The sequence below is a fragment of the Pleurodeles waltl genome, chromosome 5 (assembly GCF_031143425.1).
Source record: "Pleurodeles waltl isolate 20211129_DDA chromosome 5, aPleWal1.hap1.20221129, whole genome shotgun sequence".
Lineage (NCBI taxonomy): Eukaryota > Metazoa > Chordata > Amphibia > Caudata > Salamandridae > Pleurodeles > Pleurodeles waltl.
The window spans coordinates 384,570,561-384,591,064 of NC_090444.1; the positions used below are offsets into that span (position 1 = coordinate 384,570,561).

Consider the following 20,504-nt stretch of genomic DNA (forward strand, 5'->3'; position numbering starts at 1 on the left):
CCTTACCACATATGGAGACAAAGGCAAAAAAGAAGAGATGATGGACAGAATGCTGAACAATGTTTAACATTAACTCCCAGTTATAGATCTGAGCATAAATCCATTGCTTTTTTGCTCGCCAGTTGGACTAAGACATGTGCAAATTAGTCTTGACTCTGCTCTCCATGGGAACTGTTCAGCCCGAACTGCCAGGCCAGGTCCTCCCTGGACTGGAAACAAGCACCCTGAGATCGGTTTTAGGTTATCACCCCTCAAAAGCCAGGCTGCCTCAAATGTGGTGGCATAGCGAGCACAGGACCCATGTCTGGGGTAACTGTACCACTGGATTCAAGCTAGTCTGGCTGATGAGGGATATTACCATGAAACTGGTCCCAGGTTGCTTGTTCCCGGTCCAGGGAAGGCCTGGCCTTTCAGGCTGGACTGTTCCCATGGGGAGCAGGGTCAACACTGATTTGCATATGGCTAATTCCAAACTACAATTCTCTAAATGATGTCATTAAGGTAGAGTCAGAACTACCAAATGATAGAAGCAAACTCAAGCTACACTTTATTAACTGTAAATTGAAAAGCCACTAAAACCAAGTGATAGTCAATAAAAAAGGTACTTTCAGCTATTATACCCTAGAGTTTGTCAGTAATCTAGAACTAAAAAATATATATTCTCATTGAAATTCAATTGAAATAGAAATAGAGATGTTTCATTTTTACAGAATTAATACACCCAGATGTCTTTTTTACCCAAAGCAATGGAAAATCTGCTTAAGACTCTGAAGTGAATGAATCCTAAAGTAAATGCTAACTTATTATAAGATATTAAAGTATCCAACTGTACCTTTTTTAGTGTCCATGCTTGTCCCCAAACCTGTAGGTGCGCTTGGTCGGGCTTCAGAGCTAGTCTGTGGAGTTACATTTTGTTTGGCATTGTTTGATTTACTCTTCTTGTCATTTTTTGTATTGTCACTGGGAACGTCAGCAATTTCACTCTAAAAAAAAGTGGACATGATCATTGGAGACACTGGCATTATGAGTCACAAAATTAGAGTTAATGATGAAGAGTCTGCCTTTATTTTCACTTGTGTATGATAAACACTCAATCATCTAAAAGTGACAAACAAGGAGCCCAAGGTAAACAGAAAAACTATTTGCCCAGATATTACCATATTCATCAGAGATAACTATAACATTATGTGAGTGAGAACATTTATTTTACCATTTCCTTGTGGAAGGATCACACGTTGCATGTGGGTGGATATTTTTTTGTTTTTGCTTGATTCATTTTTATTGTTTTCAAAAACAAGTGGATGTTTCAGAAACCTTCATCACAGCGAGACACTGTTGGTGGCCTATGCTCAAATGACTACATTTTTGTCTTCTATATCTCTCCAATACTCCTTCTCCAGCCAAGTTATTGCATACTGTCCTAAATGAAGGCCAAAGTGTTAGAAATTGGGCCTTTGGTTGGCAGTCAGGTTACCCCCTATCCAAACAAGGATCCTCACTCTAGTCAGGGCAAGGGAGAAACACACCTGGTTAACCCCTGCTCACCCCCTTGGTAGCTTGGCATGAGCAGAAAGGCTTATCCCAGAAGCAATGTGTAAAGTATTTGTACCAAAACACACTGTAATACAGTGAAACACTACAAAATAGACACCACACAGGTTTAGAAAAATAGTAAATATTTATCTAAGTAGAACCAGACCAAATACAGTAAAAATCCACAATACACAATTAAAAATATGACTTTAGCAATTCAAAACACTCTTGCCGATTTGAGATGTGACTGTTTGCGACTTTCTTGAGAATGAATCCTTCTACAGATCAAAATGTATTTCTACATTGCTGAAATCTCTCATATGTCTTGCCATTAGCCTTGAAAAAGCCCCAGGCAGATCTGTAACAGTGGCCGAAACATGTGTCGGATCTCAGATTCTATATCCACGTGTCATTGCTCAAAACTACAATAAAAACTTTCTTGAAGCACCCTCTTTGACTCAACGTGAAATATATCACTACATATCTACAAATTTAGAATCTCAGATGAGAATACATTGTGGGTTACGCTTCTTTCTTTAATCTCTAGACTTTTATTGGGGCAAATTGGTCCACACCCTATGTGATAACCCACATTCAACCTGAACGGGCATTTCAGAACGAGAGAGTTGGACCATAAGGAACCTAGTTTCTTGATTCTATTATTATTTATCTAAGTAGAACCAGACCAAATACATGAAAAATCCACAATACATCATTACAAATATGACTTTAGCAATTAAAAACACAAAAATAGTGCCTAGAAGCATTATTGCTGCAATTTGATGATAAGCTTCGTCGTGATGTAGTCGTTTTCCACAATGCGATGCCACTGGCACCGTTTATGGAGTCACACGGACCATCAGACACAGTACCTTAGCAAAAGTAGGGAAAACAGGCTGGTGCACAGAGTCAGGGAGCGAGACATCACTGGATCTGAGGCGGCATCAGTTCCGGTGCCATGAAGAGGCGTCGGGTCCTTGATGCAGAGCAGTGGAGGTGAGGCGGCATCGGTTGCAAGGAGTTGGTCCCTGGGCAAAGTCAAAGTCCGGCAGAGTCTCGATGCTGTGGGGTGACCTCACAGGGTTGCAGTCAAGTCACAGGGTCACAGGTGCTGCGACGGAGTCGGGTGTCACGAACGTCAGTGATACAACATTCCGATCTTGCGAGTTCTTGAAAAGCCAGTGGTAACAGTGACACAGGGCCTGCGATGTCTGTGGGGTTGTTGTTCTTCTGCGAGGTCCATGGCTTCAGGTGCAGGTGGAGTCACAGGTTCCATGCAGCGGCATCCTTGTGACGTGGCATGGTGTTGTCAGCATCATTTCACCAGATTTTACCAGAATGTCCCTCTCATGGGCCCAGGAACTGGAATGGCAAACTCTGACAAGCTTGAGTCCACAGCATGCAGACTCAGAGACTGGTTGGTGAAGCCTTTGCTGTCCCTGAGGCTTCAAAAACAGGAGGCAAGCTCAGTCCAAGCCCTTGGAGATGCTTTTCAAACAGGAATATACAACAAAGTCCAGTCTTAGCCCTCTTTCACAGGCAGAAGCAGCAACTGCAGAATATCCCAACAAAGCACAGTCAAAGGACGAGGCAGCACTTCTCCTCAGATCTTCTATTTGGCAGAGGTTCCTCTTGGTTCCAAAAGCCAATCTTGAAGCAATCTAAAGTCTGGTCTTTTGGGTGCTCTTCTTATACCCCTTTCTGCCTTTGAGGTTGCCCAACTTCAAATAAAAGTCTCTGTTGTTTACAGGATCCTGCCTTGCCAAAGCCTACCTCCAGACACACACCAGGGGGTTGGAGACTGTATTGTGTGAGGGCAGGCACAGCCCTTTCAGATGTAAGTGACCACTCTTCCCTCCACTCAACCCCAGATGGCTCATCAGTTTATGCAGGCTACACCCCAGCAAACTTTGTGTCACTGTCTAGAGGAGATTCACAAACAGCCAAACTGTCAGTCTGACCCAGACAGGGAATCCACAGTCACAGAATGGTTTAAGTAAGAAAATGCCTACTTTCTAATAGTGGCATTTTCAAACTAACAATCTAAAAAACAACTTCACTCATAGATGTGTTTTTAAATTGTGAGTTCAGAGACCCAAAACGAATTTGTTTACAGGGCTACACATGTGGGTGGCACAACTAGTATTTCAGACCGACTAGTAGCATCTGATTTACAGGCCATGAGCACCTCTAGTGCACTTTACCAGGGACTTACTAGTAAATCAAACATGCCAATCAGGGATAAACCAATCACCAATACCATTTACACAGAGAGCATATGCACTTTAGCACTGGTTAGCAGTGGTAAAGTGCGCAGAGTCCTAAAGCCCAAAAGAAAACTGGTCAGAAAAATTAGGAGGAAGGAGGCAAAAAGTTTGAGGATCACCCTTGTTAGAAATGGGGTCTTTGGAGTGGCAGTCAGATTACCCCATCAAAGCAAGGACCCTCACTCTAGTCAGGGTAAGTCACACACAATCCAAATTATCCTGTGCCCACCCTCTGGTAGCTTGGCACTGAGCAGTCAGGCTTAACTTAGAAGGCAATGTGTAAAGTATTTGTGCAATAAATTATGCAATAACACAGTATAGCACCACAAAAATACACCGCACAGTGTTTAGAAAAATATATAATATTTATCTAGATAAAATGCAGGTCAAAATGATTAAGATGCAATCAGTATATGTTAAGGTACCACTGTAAAAGTGATATAAAGTCTCTTTAGTCTTTTAAACGCAATAAATGTCTCATTCAAGTACCAGGTTCGCGTTCAAAATCTCTGCAAAGAACCGCAGAGGAGATCTGTGGAAAACAAGGAGGTGTACGCCGATTTCTCAGGCCACACACGGCAATGCGTCATTTACTTTTCACACAGGGACAGCTGTGCATCGCTTTCCAGCGCTAGGTTGTGGATCCTCAGACGCCCCGGGGTGATGCGTGGATTTCCGGCACTGGCAGGATGAAGTCACAGGGGCTGCGTCGATCCGGTGGACGTTGCGTGGAAATTTCTACCGCACGGTTCCTCTCTGGAAGTCGGACTATGTCGTTCCGGCTCAGCTGTGCGTTGATCCAGTGGGCAGTGCTTTGAATTTCCGGTCACTACGCTGGCGCTGCGTCGATCTTCTCATTGCGAAGTCAGGCTGCGTCATTCCGGTTCGGCGGCTGGTGAATTTTTCACCACGGTGCAGGCTGTGCGTCATTTCTGGCAGGCTGTGCTTCAATTTTCGCTGCACAAGGAGTCCTTCTTGCAGAGATGAACTCTTTTTGGTCCTGAGACTTCAGGGAACAGGAGGCAAGCTCTATCCAAGCCCTTGGAGAGCACATCTAACCACAGCCAGAGAGCAGCAATGCAGCAGGAAAACAGCAAGGCAGCAGTCCTTCACAGAAAGCAGTCAGATGAGTCCTTTGAGAAGCCAGGCAGTTCTTCTTGGCAGGATGCAGATTCTGGTTCAGGTTCTCTTCTCCAGGAAGTGTGTGAGTTGGTAGGGGCAGAGGCCCTGTTTAAATACCCAACTGTGCCTTGGAAGTGGTGGAGACTTCCAACAGTGGCTTAGAAGTGCACAAGGTTCCCTTTCAGTTCAATCTTGTCTGCCAGGGTCCCAGTATGGGGTGTGGCAGTCCTTTGTGCGAGGGCAGGTTACTGTCCTTTGACATGTAATTGTCAGGCCCTCCACCCTCCCAGCCTAGGAAGACCCATTCAAAATGCAGATGTATGCAAGTGAGGCTGAGTATCCTGTGTTTGTGGTGTGTCTGAGTGAATGCACAAGGGATCTGTCAACTGAACCCAGCCAGACGTGGATTGTAAGGCACAGAAGGATTTAAGTGCAGAGAAATGCTGACTTTCTAAAAGTGGCATTTCTAAAATAGTAATATTAAATACAACTTCACCAGTCAGCAGGATTTTGTATCACCATTCTGGCCATCCTAAATATAACCTTCCTACTCCTTTCAGATCAGCAGCTACCACTCAAACAGTATATGAGGGTAGCCCCAATGTTAGCCTATGAAGAGAGCAGGCCTCACAGCAGTGTAAAAACGAATTTAGGAGTTTTACACTACCAGGACATGTAAACAGCGCAGGTACATGTCCTGCCTTTTGTCTACATAGCACCCTGCCCTATGGGTTACCTAGGACATACCTTAGGGGTGACATATGTAGAAAAAGGGGAGTTTTAGGCTTGGCAAGTACTTTTAAATGCCAAGTCGAATTTGGCAGTGAAACTGCACACACAGGCATTTAAATGGCAGGCCTGAGACAAGGTTAAGGAGCTACTTAAGTGGGTGGCACAATCAGTGCTGCAGGCCCACTAGTAGCATTTAATCTACAGGCCCTGGGCACATAGAGTGCACTTTACTAGGGACTTATAAGTAAATTAAATAGTCCAATTGGGTATGATCCAATATTATCATGTTTAAAGTGAGAGAGCATATGAACCTTAGCACTGGTTAGAAGTGGTAAAGTTCGGAGAGTCTTAAAACCAGCAAAAACAGTCTCTAAAAAGTGGAGGGCGGTAGGCAAAAAGTTAGGGGTGACCACCCTAAGGCTGTCAGTCTAACAACCCTGAAAAAAGAGCCAGGTCCAACACAGCACAGTAACTACAGATACATTCTGCACCTGTATTACAATGAATGGTGACAATAAACTTTGCCTTACAATCATGTTGCTTTAAAGCTTTAAATATGCATTTAAACCCAAGGAACTATGGCAACGTTCATTTAAAAACATGATTCAACAATACTTACAGTTTCAATACCCATAGCCCTCATTTGATCTGCCCTTTTCTCCATAACAGAGAGGAATTTCTTTGGGTCAGACAATGCATCCACAATATCTGAAAAATTACAAAAGCATTGTTATCTTCCATGTATATTAATTAAATGATACTGTTGCATGCACTGCTGGTATGCACAAGGATCTTAAATTGTTATTCTTTAGAAACATTGCTAGGTATACAGCACCATGTTCCTATTGCACTTACTACATAAACAGGGAGTACAATAATCAATATAAATGTAGGAAAACAATTTATGCAAAATATATCTTGTTTGCAATGAGAATTGAATTACGAGTGAGGTTTTTCATGTTGGTGTCAAAATGAAGATTATATGGATGAATTTATATAGATAGGATGAATGCAATTCTGACAACATAAATGTCTGATTGTGTTTTTTATACTCATGATCTCTTTGCAATAATTCTGATAATACCACTTGCTTTAGACATATGCCAAAGCTCACAATTGTAGGAGTAGGAAAATAACCCTTTTTCCAATATCACCCCTATTTGTTTTGGACTGATGCTGCTGTTTTTTGTCACTGGGCACTGGGACTCTGCTAACGAGGCCACAGTGCTTGTGTTCTGACCCCAAAAACATTTTGAAAGTGGCTATACCCCTAACTGGCATATTTAACTCACCTATAAATCCCTAGCATTTGACACAAAGTGCACCAATGGCCTGTATGTTAAATGTCACTAGTGGTCTGCAGCAACCATTGTGCCACTCACTACAGTGCTAGGTTGCTTGCTGACCTACCATTGTAGCCTGCCAGTATGGCTGCTGGCGGTTCTCTGCCCAATTTATGGCAGAGAGCTGCCGGGAGTCATAATATGGCGGTCTCAAGACCGCCATCACTGCCATCTTAAAACTACAATTCGACCTGTCAAGATAAAACCTTTTTACAGGTCAGAACCTTCCTTTTAAAAATTAATAAGGCACCCCTACGTAGGTCTAATAAGCCCCAAGGCTGAATGTATGATGCATGGTATTTAAGCTTTAAATCTGTTTTATAGATTACATTCAAAGCTTCAATACAACATAATTCGCAAATACATCCAAAGGCCGGTGGGGAACAAAAAAAGATCCACAATAACTCGGAGATGGACAGGTAGAAAGGTGGGTGAAAGACAGGGAGGGTAGAACAGGGGAGAGGGCCAGGGAAGAGGAGAGAAGGGAGGTAGGGATAGGGAGAAAACATCCTTGACAGCTCACTATGGTTGGAAGCATAAGCAACTAGTGCTGAGTACTGGGAAGACAGAGGGAAAGCCATCCCCAACAGTCATTGAGCAGCATGGTCGAAGCGGGTAAGTTAGAGGACTTGTAGGTAGGCTGGGCACATTAGCTCCCTAAATTCATCAGTCAGGAATTGTATGCAGTACCCAAAGTTTTATCAAAGCGTGGAAGCGTACAAGATGCAGCTGCTATTAATTTCTCCATTCCGAGGAGATGCCACAACTTCTGGAGCCAGTCTAGGTGCGACAGGACCAATTCAGAGTCCCAATGTGCCAACAGTATCTGTTTGGCCGCACCAAGCGCCAATGTGCTAGCCCGCACCTTCGACGACTCTAATGGGTAAGTGAGAGAATTCAGAAGTCCTACATGGATGTAACAGGGGAATCTGGGAACATCTGTGTAGTAAATCTCATTAATATCAGCCAGGACTTCTGCCCAAAATGACTGTATCTTGGGGCAGTGCCAAAGAAAGTATGTTGAGTGTACCAGTCTGACCACAGTGTCTCCAATAATTCTCATCACTGCACTGTTTCCATTTAGCCACCCTCGCAGATGTGTAATACCAATAGTGTACAATGTTGAGCATCATTTCCTTAGCCGTCGTACTACATGCGGAGGTGTGGGCCCTCTGCCAAATGTCGCCACATTCTTTGGCGGTAAAGGTGCGTTCACGTTTGAGCTCCCAGCATTTTTGCACCAGAGACTTAGAGGGCACCAATAAGGTATTGAGGAATTTATAGATGTCGTCCAGGAAGGAACGGGGTCCATGGGGCCTGCTCCACAGGTACCGCCCTGTCACCACAACACCGCCACGCTGATTACAAAGTTGTAATACAGCAGGCAGTGTTGTGATGACATGGCAGTGCCAGCGGAGCAACCTCCACTAGACTGTCGACTGCCGGTATGGCTGCTGGCGGCTCTCTGCCCAATTTATGGTGGAGAGCTGCCAGGAGTCATAATACGGCGGTCTTAAGACGGCCATCACTGGTGGTCTCCTGGCCGGCGTGACTTCAGCGGTCAACTGTTTTGACTGCCAAAGTCATAATGAGGGCTAAGGTGTTTATCAGGTGAGTGGGTGATAAGTCATTTTTCAAAGGAGGTCAGGGGTCGGCTCACATGGGGCAAATATGGGTATGTAAGAGCCAGTGTCAAAGAACTATATATTGCCAGCGGGCACTGGAAGGTAGGCCATAATTAGATTGGAGTCTCCCAACCTTTTGCAGTTGGCAGCCTGCCAGGATGCAAAGGATAGGTCCTGTACCGCTGGCAGGAAGTCAAGGTTGCCTAGAAACATGGTCAATGGCGATATGCGTATAGAGAGTTTGTAGCGGTTTTGGACCATGTCCCAGGCTCCTATCATGGCACGGGTCACTGGGGAAATGTAAACTCCTGGAGGGTGGTAGGGTTTAGGCAGCCATGGTATTTTTCAGATGTGTATGCCAGCCACAGCTTGATCTATGAAACACCAATGCTTTTCCGTGTATGGCCTAGACCATTCCACCATGTAGCGGAGTTGGACCGCTTGATAGTATCTTCTTAAGTGGGGGATGCCCAATCCACCCTCCGAGGAGGCTAGGTAGGCTTGGTCTCCACAACCATGAAAGGGTGTATCTCTTCTAGGAGGAGAGGTCAGATCTGGCAGTGGCCAGGAGCTTAGCATAGTTGCTTTCTGCGGTTCGGCCAGGCATCGGGAGTATCTGGAGGCCAAAGTAACTCACTCCATGAGGTGCCTAAGTGAAGGGGAACAGGCGTTCCAAGTGAGCTTGGTCAGCCTCAGTGAGAATAGGGTTAAGGATATTAGACTTCAGAAAGCTAATTTTGAAGCCAAAGGCTTGTCTGAATGCTTCCATCCCTCTCATGAGAGGGGGTAAAGAGGACAGAGGCTTTGTCAATGCTATCATCATGTCATTAGCGTAACAGACTAATTTATCGTAGGCCTAGGCCCATTTTAGTGAGTACAAGTTGGAGATATGGCCTGAGGACCAGATCAAATACCTTTTTAGTGACCAGAGATAGCAAAATGGCAAAGATGTCTAGTGTCGTCGCTGCAGCTGCGTTCAGGTGTGAATCCAGATTGATTGTAGTCCACAAGACATTGAATGTAAGGGGCCAGGCGGGCAGTCAGGATACTGATTATGAGATGGGGTGGTATGAAGAACAATGAGTGTGGGTTTTACCTGGTTTAGGGATGACTGTAATGGTCGCCAATTGATTGTATCAGTGAGGGTGCCAGTTGTACTAAACAGATGGTATAGATGAGCTAATAGTCGCTAGTATGGGTGCAAAGATTTTGTAAAAGTCTGCAGTGTATCAGTCCAGGACAGGCTCCTTGCTGGGTTGCAGCCGTTGTATGCCCATAAGCATGTTGGTGGTCTGGATGTCTCTTTCTAGGCTAGAGGAGTCAGCCAGGAGGTGACAGGTCAGGGATACTTGTGCCAGATATGAATCAGCGTCCCTCAAGGCCAGGGCCTCAGCTGTGTAGAGAGTGGAAAAGAAGCGTTCAAATGTCTGAGCTATGTGTTCATCTCAGTCTGTCACACTGCCCTGAGAGTCCACAACTTCTAATATTCTATGTTGGAGGGTCCGGGCACAAAGCCTATGCACCAATCCCATGTCTATAATAGTGAGGTAGTCTGCTGACTACATAGTGACTGACTAGTGCTTGACTTGATATGAGCTGTCAGAGTTTGATGTACCGGTAAGAACAATAAACAGAACAACTGCTGGGGGTCCCTGTCTGAGAATATCATGATGAATCAAAGTCAGAGGGACCATGTGGTCGGTAATAGTCATGTCAAGCCTTCGTTTGGGTGGAGCAAAGAGCTCAGAAGAAGGAAGCAAGAGTATGAGGCCATAAAACTCCCAGCTCCTCCAGGTCATGAGAAATGAGAGGGACAGCCCTACACAACAAGCAGTCGAAGGTGGCAGGAATCAGTCATGAAAGCAGGGTCTCCTCTAATCATCGCCTGGATCTGAAGTGCTGTCATTTCTTTGAAGTTGATGCAGTAGGGTGGTTCGTTCCTGCCAGTGCTCTAGAGCAGAGGGTTTGCTGAAGCGTTTCATCTTCGAGCTGGGGATGTGAGTCTCCGCTATGGAAGAGGCATTGGGCATCCATGTTGAGATTGAGGATGGTTGTCATTCTCCAAGACGTCCATGCCCAACAGTGATCGAGCTTCTACAAGGGAACACAAGCTACGGGTTTCATTATTCCATATAAATGTGATGGGAATGGGTGCCCCCACTTGTATCTGATCCCTATGTTGCGGAGAAAACTTGTGAGGGGTCAGCGGATTTTGCGGCAATGCTGTGTGATAGGGGACAAGTCTTGATATAGTTACACCTTACCACACTCAAAATAAATGGCATTTTTGTCATGCACTGAGGACATGACAGTTTCTTTCTGTCAATAATATGAAGCGAGTTGAGAATGTCCTGCGGCTGCCCAGGGGACCGGTCCGGGTGACTCACTCTGTATTTGCGATCTAGGACATTCTTATTGGCTAGAGCGGGAAATTCCTTGAAAAAAAGCAAAAAAACATAGGCGGTCATTCTGACCGCGGCGGTCGCCGCCCGCCAAGCGGTTCCCGCCGAAAGACCGCACCGCGGTCAAATGACCGCGGCGGCCATTCCGGCTTTCCCGCTAGGCCGGCGGGCGACCGCCAGAAGACCGCTGGCCGGGCCAGCGGGACAGCCCCTTTAACAATGAAGCCGGCTCGGAATGGAGCCGGCGGAGTTGAAGGGGTGCGACGGGTGCAGTGGCACCTGTCGTGATTTTCACTGTCTGCTAAGCAGACAGTGAAAATCTTTGTGGGGCCCTGTTAGGGGGCCCCACGGCACCAGTTCCCGCCATCCTGGTTCTGTCGGTGGACACCACCAGAAACAGCCTGGCGGGAAGGGGGTCGGAATCCCCATGGCGGTGCTGCAAGCAGCGGCGCCATGGCGGGTTCCCTGGGCCAGCGGGAAACCGGCGGGAAACCGCTGGCTCCCCTTTTCCGACCGCGGCTTTACCGCCGCGGTCAGAATAGCCCAGGAAGCACCAACAGCCTGTTGGCGGTGCTTCCGCCACACTCCGCCATGGCGGTCATGGACCGCCAAAGTCAGAATGACCCCCATAATCTTTCCAGCTTCCCTAAATCGGCCTCTAGAGGGGCACCTTTAATGTGGATAGTTCAGCGCTTCAACCTGTTTCTTAAGTCTTCCAGTTGGTAGTTAAGATCAGCGGTTTGGTTCTGGAGGGTGAGGATTTCTCACTGATGTTCCTCCAACTCTTTGTCACAAGAGTCGCGGGCCTGTTCCAGGGAGTCGACCCTCTGTTCCAGTTCACCCATATTCCTCCTAATATCTTTGATGTCAGCCGCCAGGTCCTGTTTAAGGGCTGCTATGTCATCCATTAGGTACCGAAGAGGCTTTCCAGGAATGTGCACATGACTGGAGCATCGTCATCATGGGAACCCTCTGAGGCAGTGACAACAGGAACAGATGCCACCTCTGATCCATCTCCAGCTAGGTTAATTTTCTTTGTAGAGGGTTTTGTGAGCAAGTCTTTAATGGAAGAGTCTTCAGAGTAGGGCGGAACAATGACATAGTGGCTGGGCAAGGGCGTCAGGGCCAAACGAGAACAATGTGGGGGCCTCACAGGACTGTACCTCTCGTTAGGAGTGTGAGGACCGGGATCTTTGCAAAAAGTGATCCTTTCTCCACAGACAACACCGTGGCAAAGGAAGCAAGCAATGGAGGTAGATAAGTGCCGGAGAGTTAGTCTCTTTCAAGGGACCTCCAACTGTTGCAGTATGAGGTATCCCACAGCCGCAGGTCCACTCTAGGGTGAGTAACCATCACGCAACCCCTTAGGCCAGGATCAAGAATGCAGGTAGTGCAGGGTGCGAGCAGGGCCGTTGGGTGCTCTATTGGTAGTAGGTCTGTGGTCACAAGTTAGTACTCAGTGGGGCTTCATCACTCCCATGTACCCGGGATTCTTCAACATCCAATACAGCCCCAGTACAGCAGAGCATCTGCTGAGAACCATTGGTCACCCCTACGCAGTGTACCCGGGAGGTCCCAGAAAACGTGTTGGGACCTATGGACCTTCTAGTTCTTCCAGAGGATGCCCCAGGGCATCAAGAAGAAGGCTAACTTATAGGCAGCAGCACGTTGTGATCAGCAGTGTGACACACCACTCAACATACAACAGTCCACAAGCTCCCCACCGCTCTCAGCTACTGATCTCCAGGCCATTCAGCAATCGCGCACACACTATAGCCAGTAGGCCCGCTCGACGGACCTGAGGCGAAGGTGGTCTAGGCATGTGCAGGCTCCACTGCCCGTCCACTAGGTTGATGAAAATCTGCAGTTGAAGTGGCGGGGACAAATGTCCTTGCTCCTAACCCAGGTGGGGTTGTCAGGAGGAGAGCTGTTCAGAGCCAGTAGAATGCGGTGGCAGCAGCTCATGCTACTCAATCTCCTCACAGGCCCCACAGGTTGGCAACCGGTGTTCTGGGGAGTGATGCTGATTTTGTAGGCCTCTCCATATCTGTTAGAGCTGTCCTCAATGCCTCCTCCACTTGTTTTCCCGGGCTATCACAGAATCCCCAGGGACCAGCAGCCTCCAACCAGACAGAGGACTAAGGCGAAGGTAGGTCTCCACACCATCAAGGCAGGAGAGCAGGGGCCGCGCAGAACGGTGAAGCTGCGCGGGCTAGCACTGCTGTTTAAGTCGAGGCAGTACTGCTGCCATCATCTTGACTGCGGCAATGCTTAACTTCTGCCCTCTGGGAAATTAACTCTCTCCGTGTCACCTCGCCAGGAAAAGTGCCTCTTCTGTCTCACCCTATGAACGGGGAATGTCCCCGCACATTACCGCAGTGCAGGCAGACATTAGGGGAGCCAGGATTGCCACAGCTGATGGTCACAGCAGGAGAGCTCCGTGAACACACGTCCTACAGCGGAGCCATGTTGGACATAGCCCCGATGCAGGGTATTTAAAAGCAGGACATGTAGAAATGTAATGTTACACATGTCCTTACAGTTAAAAAAAGTTCTCAAAGCTATTTTCACAGTTGCAAGGCTGACTGCTCTATAGGAAAGTACTGGATAACATTATTACAATTAATAATAGCAGAGTGTTAGAAATTGGATTTCTGGTTGGCAGAAGTATCCATCCTTTCCAAACAGGAATCACAATCCTAAACAGGGTAAGTCATTACACACCCTAAATTAACCTGTGCTCCTCCTTGGTAGCTTGGCACTGAGCCTGGCTCAGAGCTGCCAGGCTCAACATAAGAGGCATTGTATAAAGTATTTGTGCAACAGTTCAAATAGTAAAACAGTGAAAACACCACATAAAACACCACCTGGTTAAAAAAGTAAAGCTTAATGACAAAACAATACCAAAATGACAAAATCAAAAAAGTAGACCTAAAGCCATGAATTTTTAAAGAATTAACTGGCCTAAAGTGCCAACTGAATCTGAAAGTTCAGGTGACCACGATGGCGCACAGGTCGGACAAAGAGCTCCAACCTTGGCCGGCTGCAAAAGTACCTTGTTTGCGTCAACGTCAATGGACAGGTGAGGAGCAGGGGAAGCAATGAGTTGTTGATCCTTAGGATGTAGGTGATACGTCAGTTTCAAGCCACGCAACCTCTGTACTAAAAAGGAAGGTTTGGGCCTAACATGACAGCTTAAAACTGCAATGGCAGGCCTGAGACATGTTTGAAGGGATACTTAAGTGGGTGGCACAATCAGTGCCACTGGCCCACTAGTACCATTTAATTTAAAGGCCCTGGGCACAGGTAGTGAACTTGACTAGAGACTTACAAGTAAATTAAATATGCCAATCATGGATAAGCCAATGTTACACATGAACGTGCACACGCACCTTAGCACTGGTTAGCAGTGGTAATGTGCCCACAGCCTTAAACCAACAAAAAAGAGTTCAGCAGAACTGGAAGTCTGAAGGCAAAAAGTCAGGGGAAACCACACCAAGGATGCCAGGTGTAACAGACAGGATGTGGTATTACAGCCAGAGCTGCCAACTTTGGAATTGGGGGACTAGGTTCTAATCTCAGCATTTTCTTAACACTCTGCAATACTGGGCCAATCACTTAATCTCCCTGTGATTAAAAAAAGTAATATGTAATTGGTTCTCACATATAGCACTTTAGTGGCCTTGAGTTTGTGCTATATAAAACTGCAAATAATAATAATAATAATAATGATAATTTCAGTTAGGAATCAGCTACAAATGTTTTCAAGGACTCTTTTTAATAGTTATTTTGAATCCTAATCAAAAGTACAATTGAATTTGTAACAACTATAAACTTTTTTATTAACAGTATTTTTTCCTGCCTAAAGCCTCTGGAGGGAGGCCTAGTTGCGTGCGTTCCATGTCTCTTGGCAGCTGAGTAGCACCCCTGAAGTAAGAAAACCGCTACCCAAGCAGGACAAAGAATTTCAGTGTGATAAGGTGATTCTGTTCCTCCTGCAGGTTGCCCATTTGGGCTATGCCAGAAACGTCATTAACTTTAAAGAGGCCTACCCTATCACTGGCAAATGATAGCTGACAACTAGGCAGAGCCTTTCTTTGTGCCCTCAGTCAGACAGTCACCAATCCCAGTGGAAGAGGAGTTACCCCCAGAAATGGTTTGAAGTGACCACAAAGGATGGATTGCTAATTTTCCTAGCCACACCTCAAGGTGGGCCTACTGACTGACTGGCTCTGTACAAGAAGAGAGGGGTTTCAACATCTTGGATTGGACAAATAGGGTGTCTTTGGATTGGTTGCAGTAGGACACATAGGAAATGCTGCAAAAGTAGGCAGCTTTACCCTAGGAAACTTTTGCCTATTGATTACGGGGCAGGAGTCACCACCACCCACAGGCTAGAGCCATGTGTTAATGTGGCGCCCCTGGGCACCCTCTTCAGAACACCACTGGGCCTGTGGAAAACAGAAGAAAGACTGCACCTCCTGTAGGAGAGCTGAAAGGCTGGACCTGGTCCCACTCACACTCAGGACAAATAAGTGTACTCTATTAGTCAGTTGGCTGACCTCCTGCAAGAAGCCATTTTTGCTGAGGGGCCCAGCTGAACAGTTCCAACTGGATGTGCCCTGGACCCTGCTGGTGGCTTCTGCTGAAGTGGGTCTAGACTCCCATTTGCTGTTCCTGAGGTCTTGGGAGACTCTGCTGTGTCAAAATGTGCTCTTCCAAATATCCCAAAAACCCTTGATCTTATAACCTTTTTTGCTCCAAAGACATCAAGAGGACTGGGGAAAACCAGCCAGGCTTGTATCCAGCATTGTTGAGTCCTTTGTGCATGTAGATGGCTGGCTGAAAGAATACAAACTTTAAAAAATGACTTTGGGAGTCATTATGACCCTGGCAGACGGCGTTAATATTGACAAAAGTACTGCCAACAGGCTGGTGGCACTTTCCGCCATATTAAGACATTGGAGGTTTGGCTGTAGCCAAACTGCAAATGTACCACACCGCTCGCCATGGCGGTAACGACTGCTGGGCTGGAGACTTCAGTCTTCAGCCTGGTGGCCGTCACTTGCCCGCCTGCGGGATTATGACCCTGCCTACCGTAATGGTTTTTGTGGCAACCTTACCGCCACAAAAACCATGGTGTTAGGCACTATCAGTGACAGGGACTTCCTTCCCTGTCACTGATAGGGGTCTTCCCCGCCCCCACCCTTGACTGATTCCCTTCCCCACCCCTTCATCCTCTCCAGCACCCCTTCATACACACATCTTCATGCACACACGCACACATGCATACACACACTCATTCCCGCATTCATCCACACATGCATACATCCATTCACACACACATCCACACACACTGGCATACATACAAGCACACACGCATTCACACAACACAACGTACACGCATTCACACATCCATACATGCACACACATTTAAAATGCAACACACACCTGCATTCACGTGCGCACAGACATACACCCCCACACACACACAATACCCCACAACCCCCTCCCCTGTCAGAGCACCCGACTTACTTGTTGTCCTCCGGCAGGAGTCGGGATGTGGCGCTGCTGCCAGCAGCAGCGCCCACCAGCAGAACACCGCCAGGCCGTATCTTGGGTAATGATACGGTCTACTGGTGTGGTGCTACTGCTGGCAGCAGCGTCACCTTACCGCCATCCGCCACCATGTCCACAGACAGATTTCCGCCATCCTTCTGGTATGAATCTGGTTGTGGTCATAATACAGCGGAGGGCTGGTAGCTGCGGCGACGGTCCTTTGGCGGTCGTCGCCACGGCGGTAGGTGGTTTTTACCGCCAAGGTCCTAATGAGGGCCTATGTCTGAAACCTATAAATCTTCACTTTGAGAAGGTGCCAAATGAATCTAACCAGCGAAAGACCTTCCTTGGGCACACATTTTGAAATTCTCCATCTCTGAGCTTTTCAACCAAAAGTCACTGGCTACACTGGGACCTTGTCTGGCAGCCTCAGGCTGTCTTGATCCGCTAAGGATTTTTGACTTTCATTGCAGAGACTAAGGGCCTGAATAAGAGTTTGGTGGAGTGGTTACTCTGTCACAAACGTGACGGATATCCCATCCAGCGTATTACAAGTTTCATAGACTATAATGGAATTGTAGTAGGGTGGATGGGATATCCGTCACATTTGAAACGGAGTAATCCCTTCCGCCAAACACTAAATCAGGCCCTAAGTTACAAAACAAAACTTCTGACTAGGACAAACCTGGTCTCTGTAGCCAGCCTGCACTCCATGGTGGTTAGCTTTAAATCACCACTAGGTACAGTTAAAGCGCAACCAGATAACCATGATTGGTGCTTAAATCCATTTTGGCACAATTTTTATTTAAAAATTCAAAACTTCATATCTCTGGTTCCCCTAATTGGATTTTTGTTACTTCAGTGTACTTTTGTTCATTATATTGTTCTCTATTTCTATAAATTAGGAGGGGGATTTGTATTGTGTTGTGTTTTCGACTTTTTAACAGTTTTGATACCATTTCGTATGTTAAGTCTGTCTACTCTGTGCTGTTGCTGTTTTCAGAGCAGGTTTAAATTATTGAATCCTTTCCTGGACTTAATACAATAATAACATTATTACCGGTAATGGACTACCATCCACCCCAACTAATAATTCAGTTTCTCACAAAGGGTATGTACAGGTTGTCGGACTGGGAATACAAGAGACCATCAGCATATCAAAAAAATATACACATGCGGGTATGTATTGTACAAACACACACAAATACACACATGCAAGAAGGATGCAGATGCATTCAAACATAAGGCAGTTAGACAGGAGATAAGTGAACTATCATGAAGAATGGTTGATGTTCATTGAAGAAAATGTACATCAATTCTATATGCAGACATCATTTTCTTGTGATGGGTCTTACTCAGTGTTCTTTGACTTGCATGAAGAAGCTTCATCTACACAATTAAACTTCAAGCTACAATGTATCTCACATTCCCCTTGTAAACCAATAAACCTTCCACGCTACCTATCTTTACTACTCTTCAGTCATGATCCAAATTGCAGTTTAACATGAAATGTAGGGATACAGTATTGCTGTCAGGCACTAGTCAGATTCCCCACAAAATAAAAATAAACCAAACAAATGCAAGATCTTAATTATAGTAAAGTTTCTCTAAGTCATAGCAAGACAGGGAATGTCTTCTAAAAATGCTTATGTTAGAGCTTGTATTTGTTAACTTTCTGAGCTGATAAACAGTGTACTAGAAATAGGTTACAAGTGAAGGGCACCCTAAACATTATTTTGAAAAAGTTTGGTAGTGACAAGTGAGATCAATCAACAAGTCTACTAATAGCTCTGCCTCTGTCTCTCCTAACTTTTCTATGTAAAGGTTTTCAGCACATGTGCAGAGAGTAGGTCAATGTTTTGGCAGCAAATCTTGGAGGGATGGCAGGAGTGGATGGGGAATACTTACACCTAATTTGTAAAGTGATATGGATGGGTTCAAGGAGGGATATGTGAATACAAATACCTAGACACAAAAGAGTACCCCACTGCTATCCCCAAATTACACTGCTAATTTTACTACACCCAAAGAGGTCCCTTCACAGTAGTAAATGTACTCAAGCTCAGCTAATGCGCAAGTCCAAGACCAAGACCGTCACTCACATATACTGCAACCCAATCTCAAGAACGAAATGGAGGCTGGGCAGGGACAGAAAAAAATATGCCGCAGGAAACAATGTTTTACATTTATACATATATATATATATATACATATATAGGTGTATATATATATATATATATATATATATATATATATATATATATATATGTTGGACTTTTTGCCTTACGCAGGGTCATCCCCAGTCTTTTTGCCTCCTTCCTCCTGATTTTTCTGACCTCTCGCTGTTGGCTCTAGGACTCTCAGTACTTTATCACTGCTGACCAGTGCTAAAGTGCAGGTGCTCTCCCATCTAAAGTTGGTATGATTGGCTTATACCTAATTGGCATATTTAATATACCTATAAGTCCCTTGTACAGTGGTATCTCTATACCCAGGGCCTGTAAATTAAATACTACTAGTGGGCCTGCAGCGCTGCTTGCGCCACCCACTGAAGTAGACTTTCAAACCTGTCTCAGGCCTGCTAGCGCAGGGCCTATGTGCGCAGTTTTCTGCCACAGGGACCTGGCATCTAAACTTACTTGCCAGGCCCAGAACTCCCCTTTTACTACATGTAAGTCACCCCTAAGGTACGCCCTAGCTAGCCCTATGGGCAGGGTGCCAATATGTAGAAAGGCAGGACATGTGCCATATTGCATGGCCTGTCCTGGTAGTGACAAACAGCCTTCTCATAGGATTGCATTAGAAATGCCCTGCCTTATGTGTAAAGGGTATTGTCTGATTTATGAGGGGTAGTGTAGGCATGTTTGGTATGGTTGTGATGGTGAAAATAAATACTGCTTACTGGTGTGGGTGTATTTTTTATTACTATCACAGAAATGCCACTTCTAGAAAGTGCGCATTTATCTGTGCTTATGACTCTGGTGTTTTGCAGCTTGACTCCAATCCACGTCTGGGCAGAGTGAGAGTTGGGGCTTAGTGCATACTTTTCAGACAGCCTGTACACAGGGAGGGTGGAGGTGTCACAGAGGTGCATCTGCATACTGAATAGTCTTCCTGGGCTGAGAGAAGGGAGAGGCGGGGCACACCTGCATTTGTAAAGACTGTTCCCTGGCCTCACACAATAGGGTCGTTAACCCCCCACTGATGTTTGGAGCCTGTGCTGAAAGGAGAGAGGGGGCACTCCCAGAACCAGTTGTAACTGGCTGGAACCTCCTCTCCCTACCATTGTAAAACACTGTAAGAACTGACTATGAGTACAGGGGAATTTTCCCCACAATTTGGAGACTCTTGGAATCATCTTGGAACTGGACACCAAAGGCTGAAAGGACTCACCAGGAACCGCCATGGACTGCTGCTGCTGTGCTGACCTGAGACCTGCATGGTCACTGTGAAGGACTTGAACCTTGCTGCCTTTCCCCTGTGCTGGCCTGTAGCTGGGCCCTCCACCTGAGGACCTTGTCTTAAGATTCTGCTCCCCAGGGGCAGGGTGCTGTGGCCCCTGACCCCTGCATCCATTTCTTCACGAGGGGTGCTTCTCCGTGGTTGCGGCTGCCATAGCGCTGAATGCAGCTCGCTTAAGGAGCCTTGGGAGCTCGTAGGCTCCTTGCTGCATTGTGCCCCATAAAATAAGATCACCACAGCGGCCCGGGAAGCTGGAAGAACACTCGTGCACCACATCGGGTGCAGGCGAGTGTCTGCTTGGGCCCCAGGAGGGGTCTGATCTTCTTGTGGCTTCACGGCAGGACCAGGGGAAGCCGCGGGGAGTGCCACCTTCCCCCTGGCCTCTGCATTAGGAGCAGGACGCTCCTTTTCTGCTGTTAGGTAAAACGGGCATTATTGTGGCCCCCCCCCCCTTGGTGG

At 46.3% G+C, this 20,504-nt stretch overlaps 1 protein-coding gene across 5 annotated transcripts in view; it reads right to left on the minus strand.

The window, feature by feature from the left end:
* Positions 1–20,504, minus strand: part of PLCB4 (phospholipase C beta 4) — a 985,968-nt gene that overhangs the window by 102,689 nt on the left and 862,775 nt on the right. For all 5 annotated transcript variants that reach the window (XM_069234144.1, XM_069234142.1, XM_069234140.1 and 2 more), the window contains 2 exons: positions 6,274–6,362; positions 833–983 (listed from right to left, as the gene is read on the minus strand). In XM_069234144.1, coding sequence (XP_069090245.1) covers positions 833–983; positions 6,274–6,362 — 240 coding nt within the window. The remainder of the gene's footprint in view (positions 1–832; positions 984–6,273; positions 6,363–20,504) is intronic.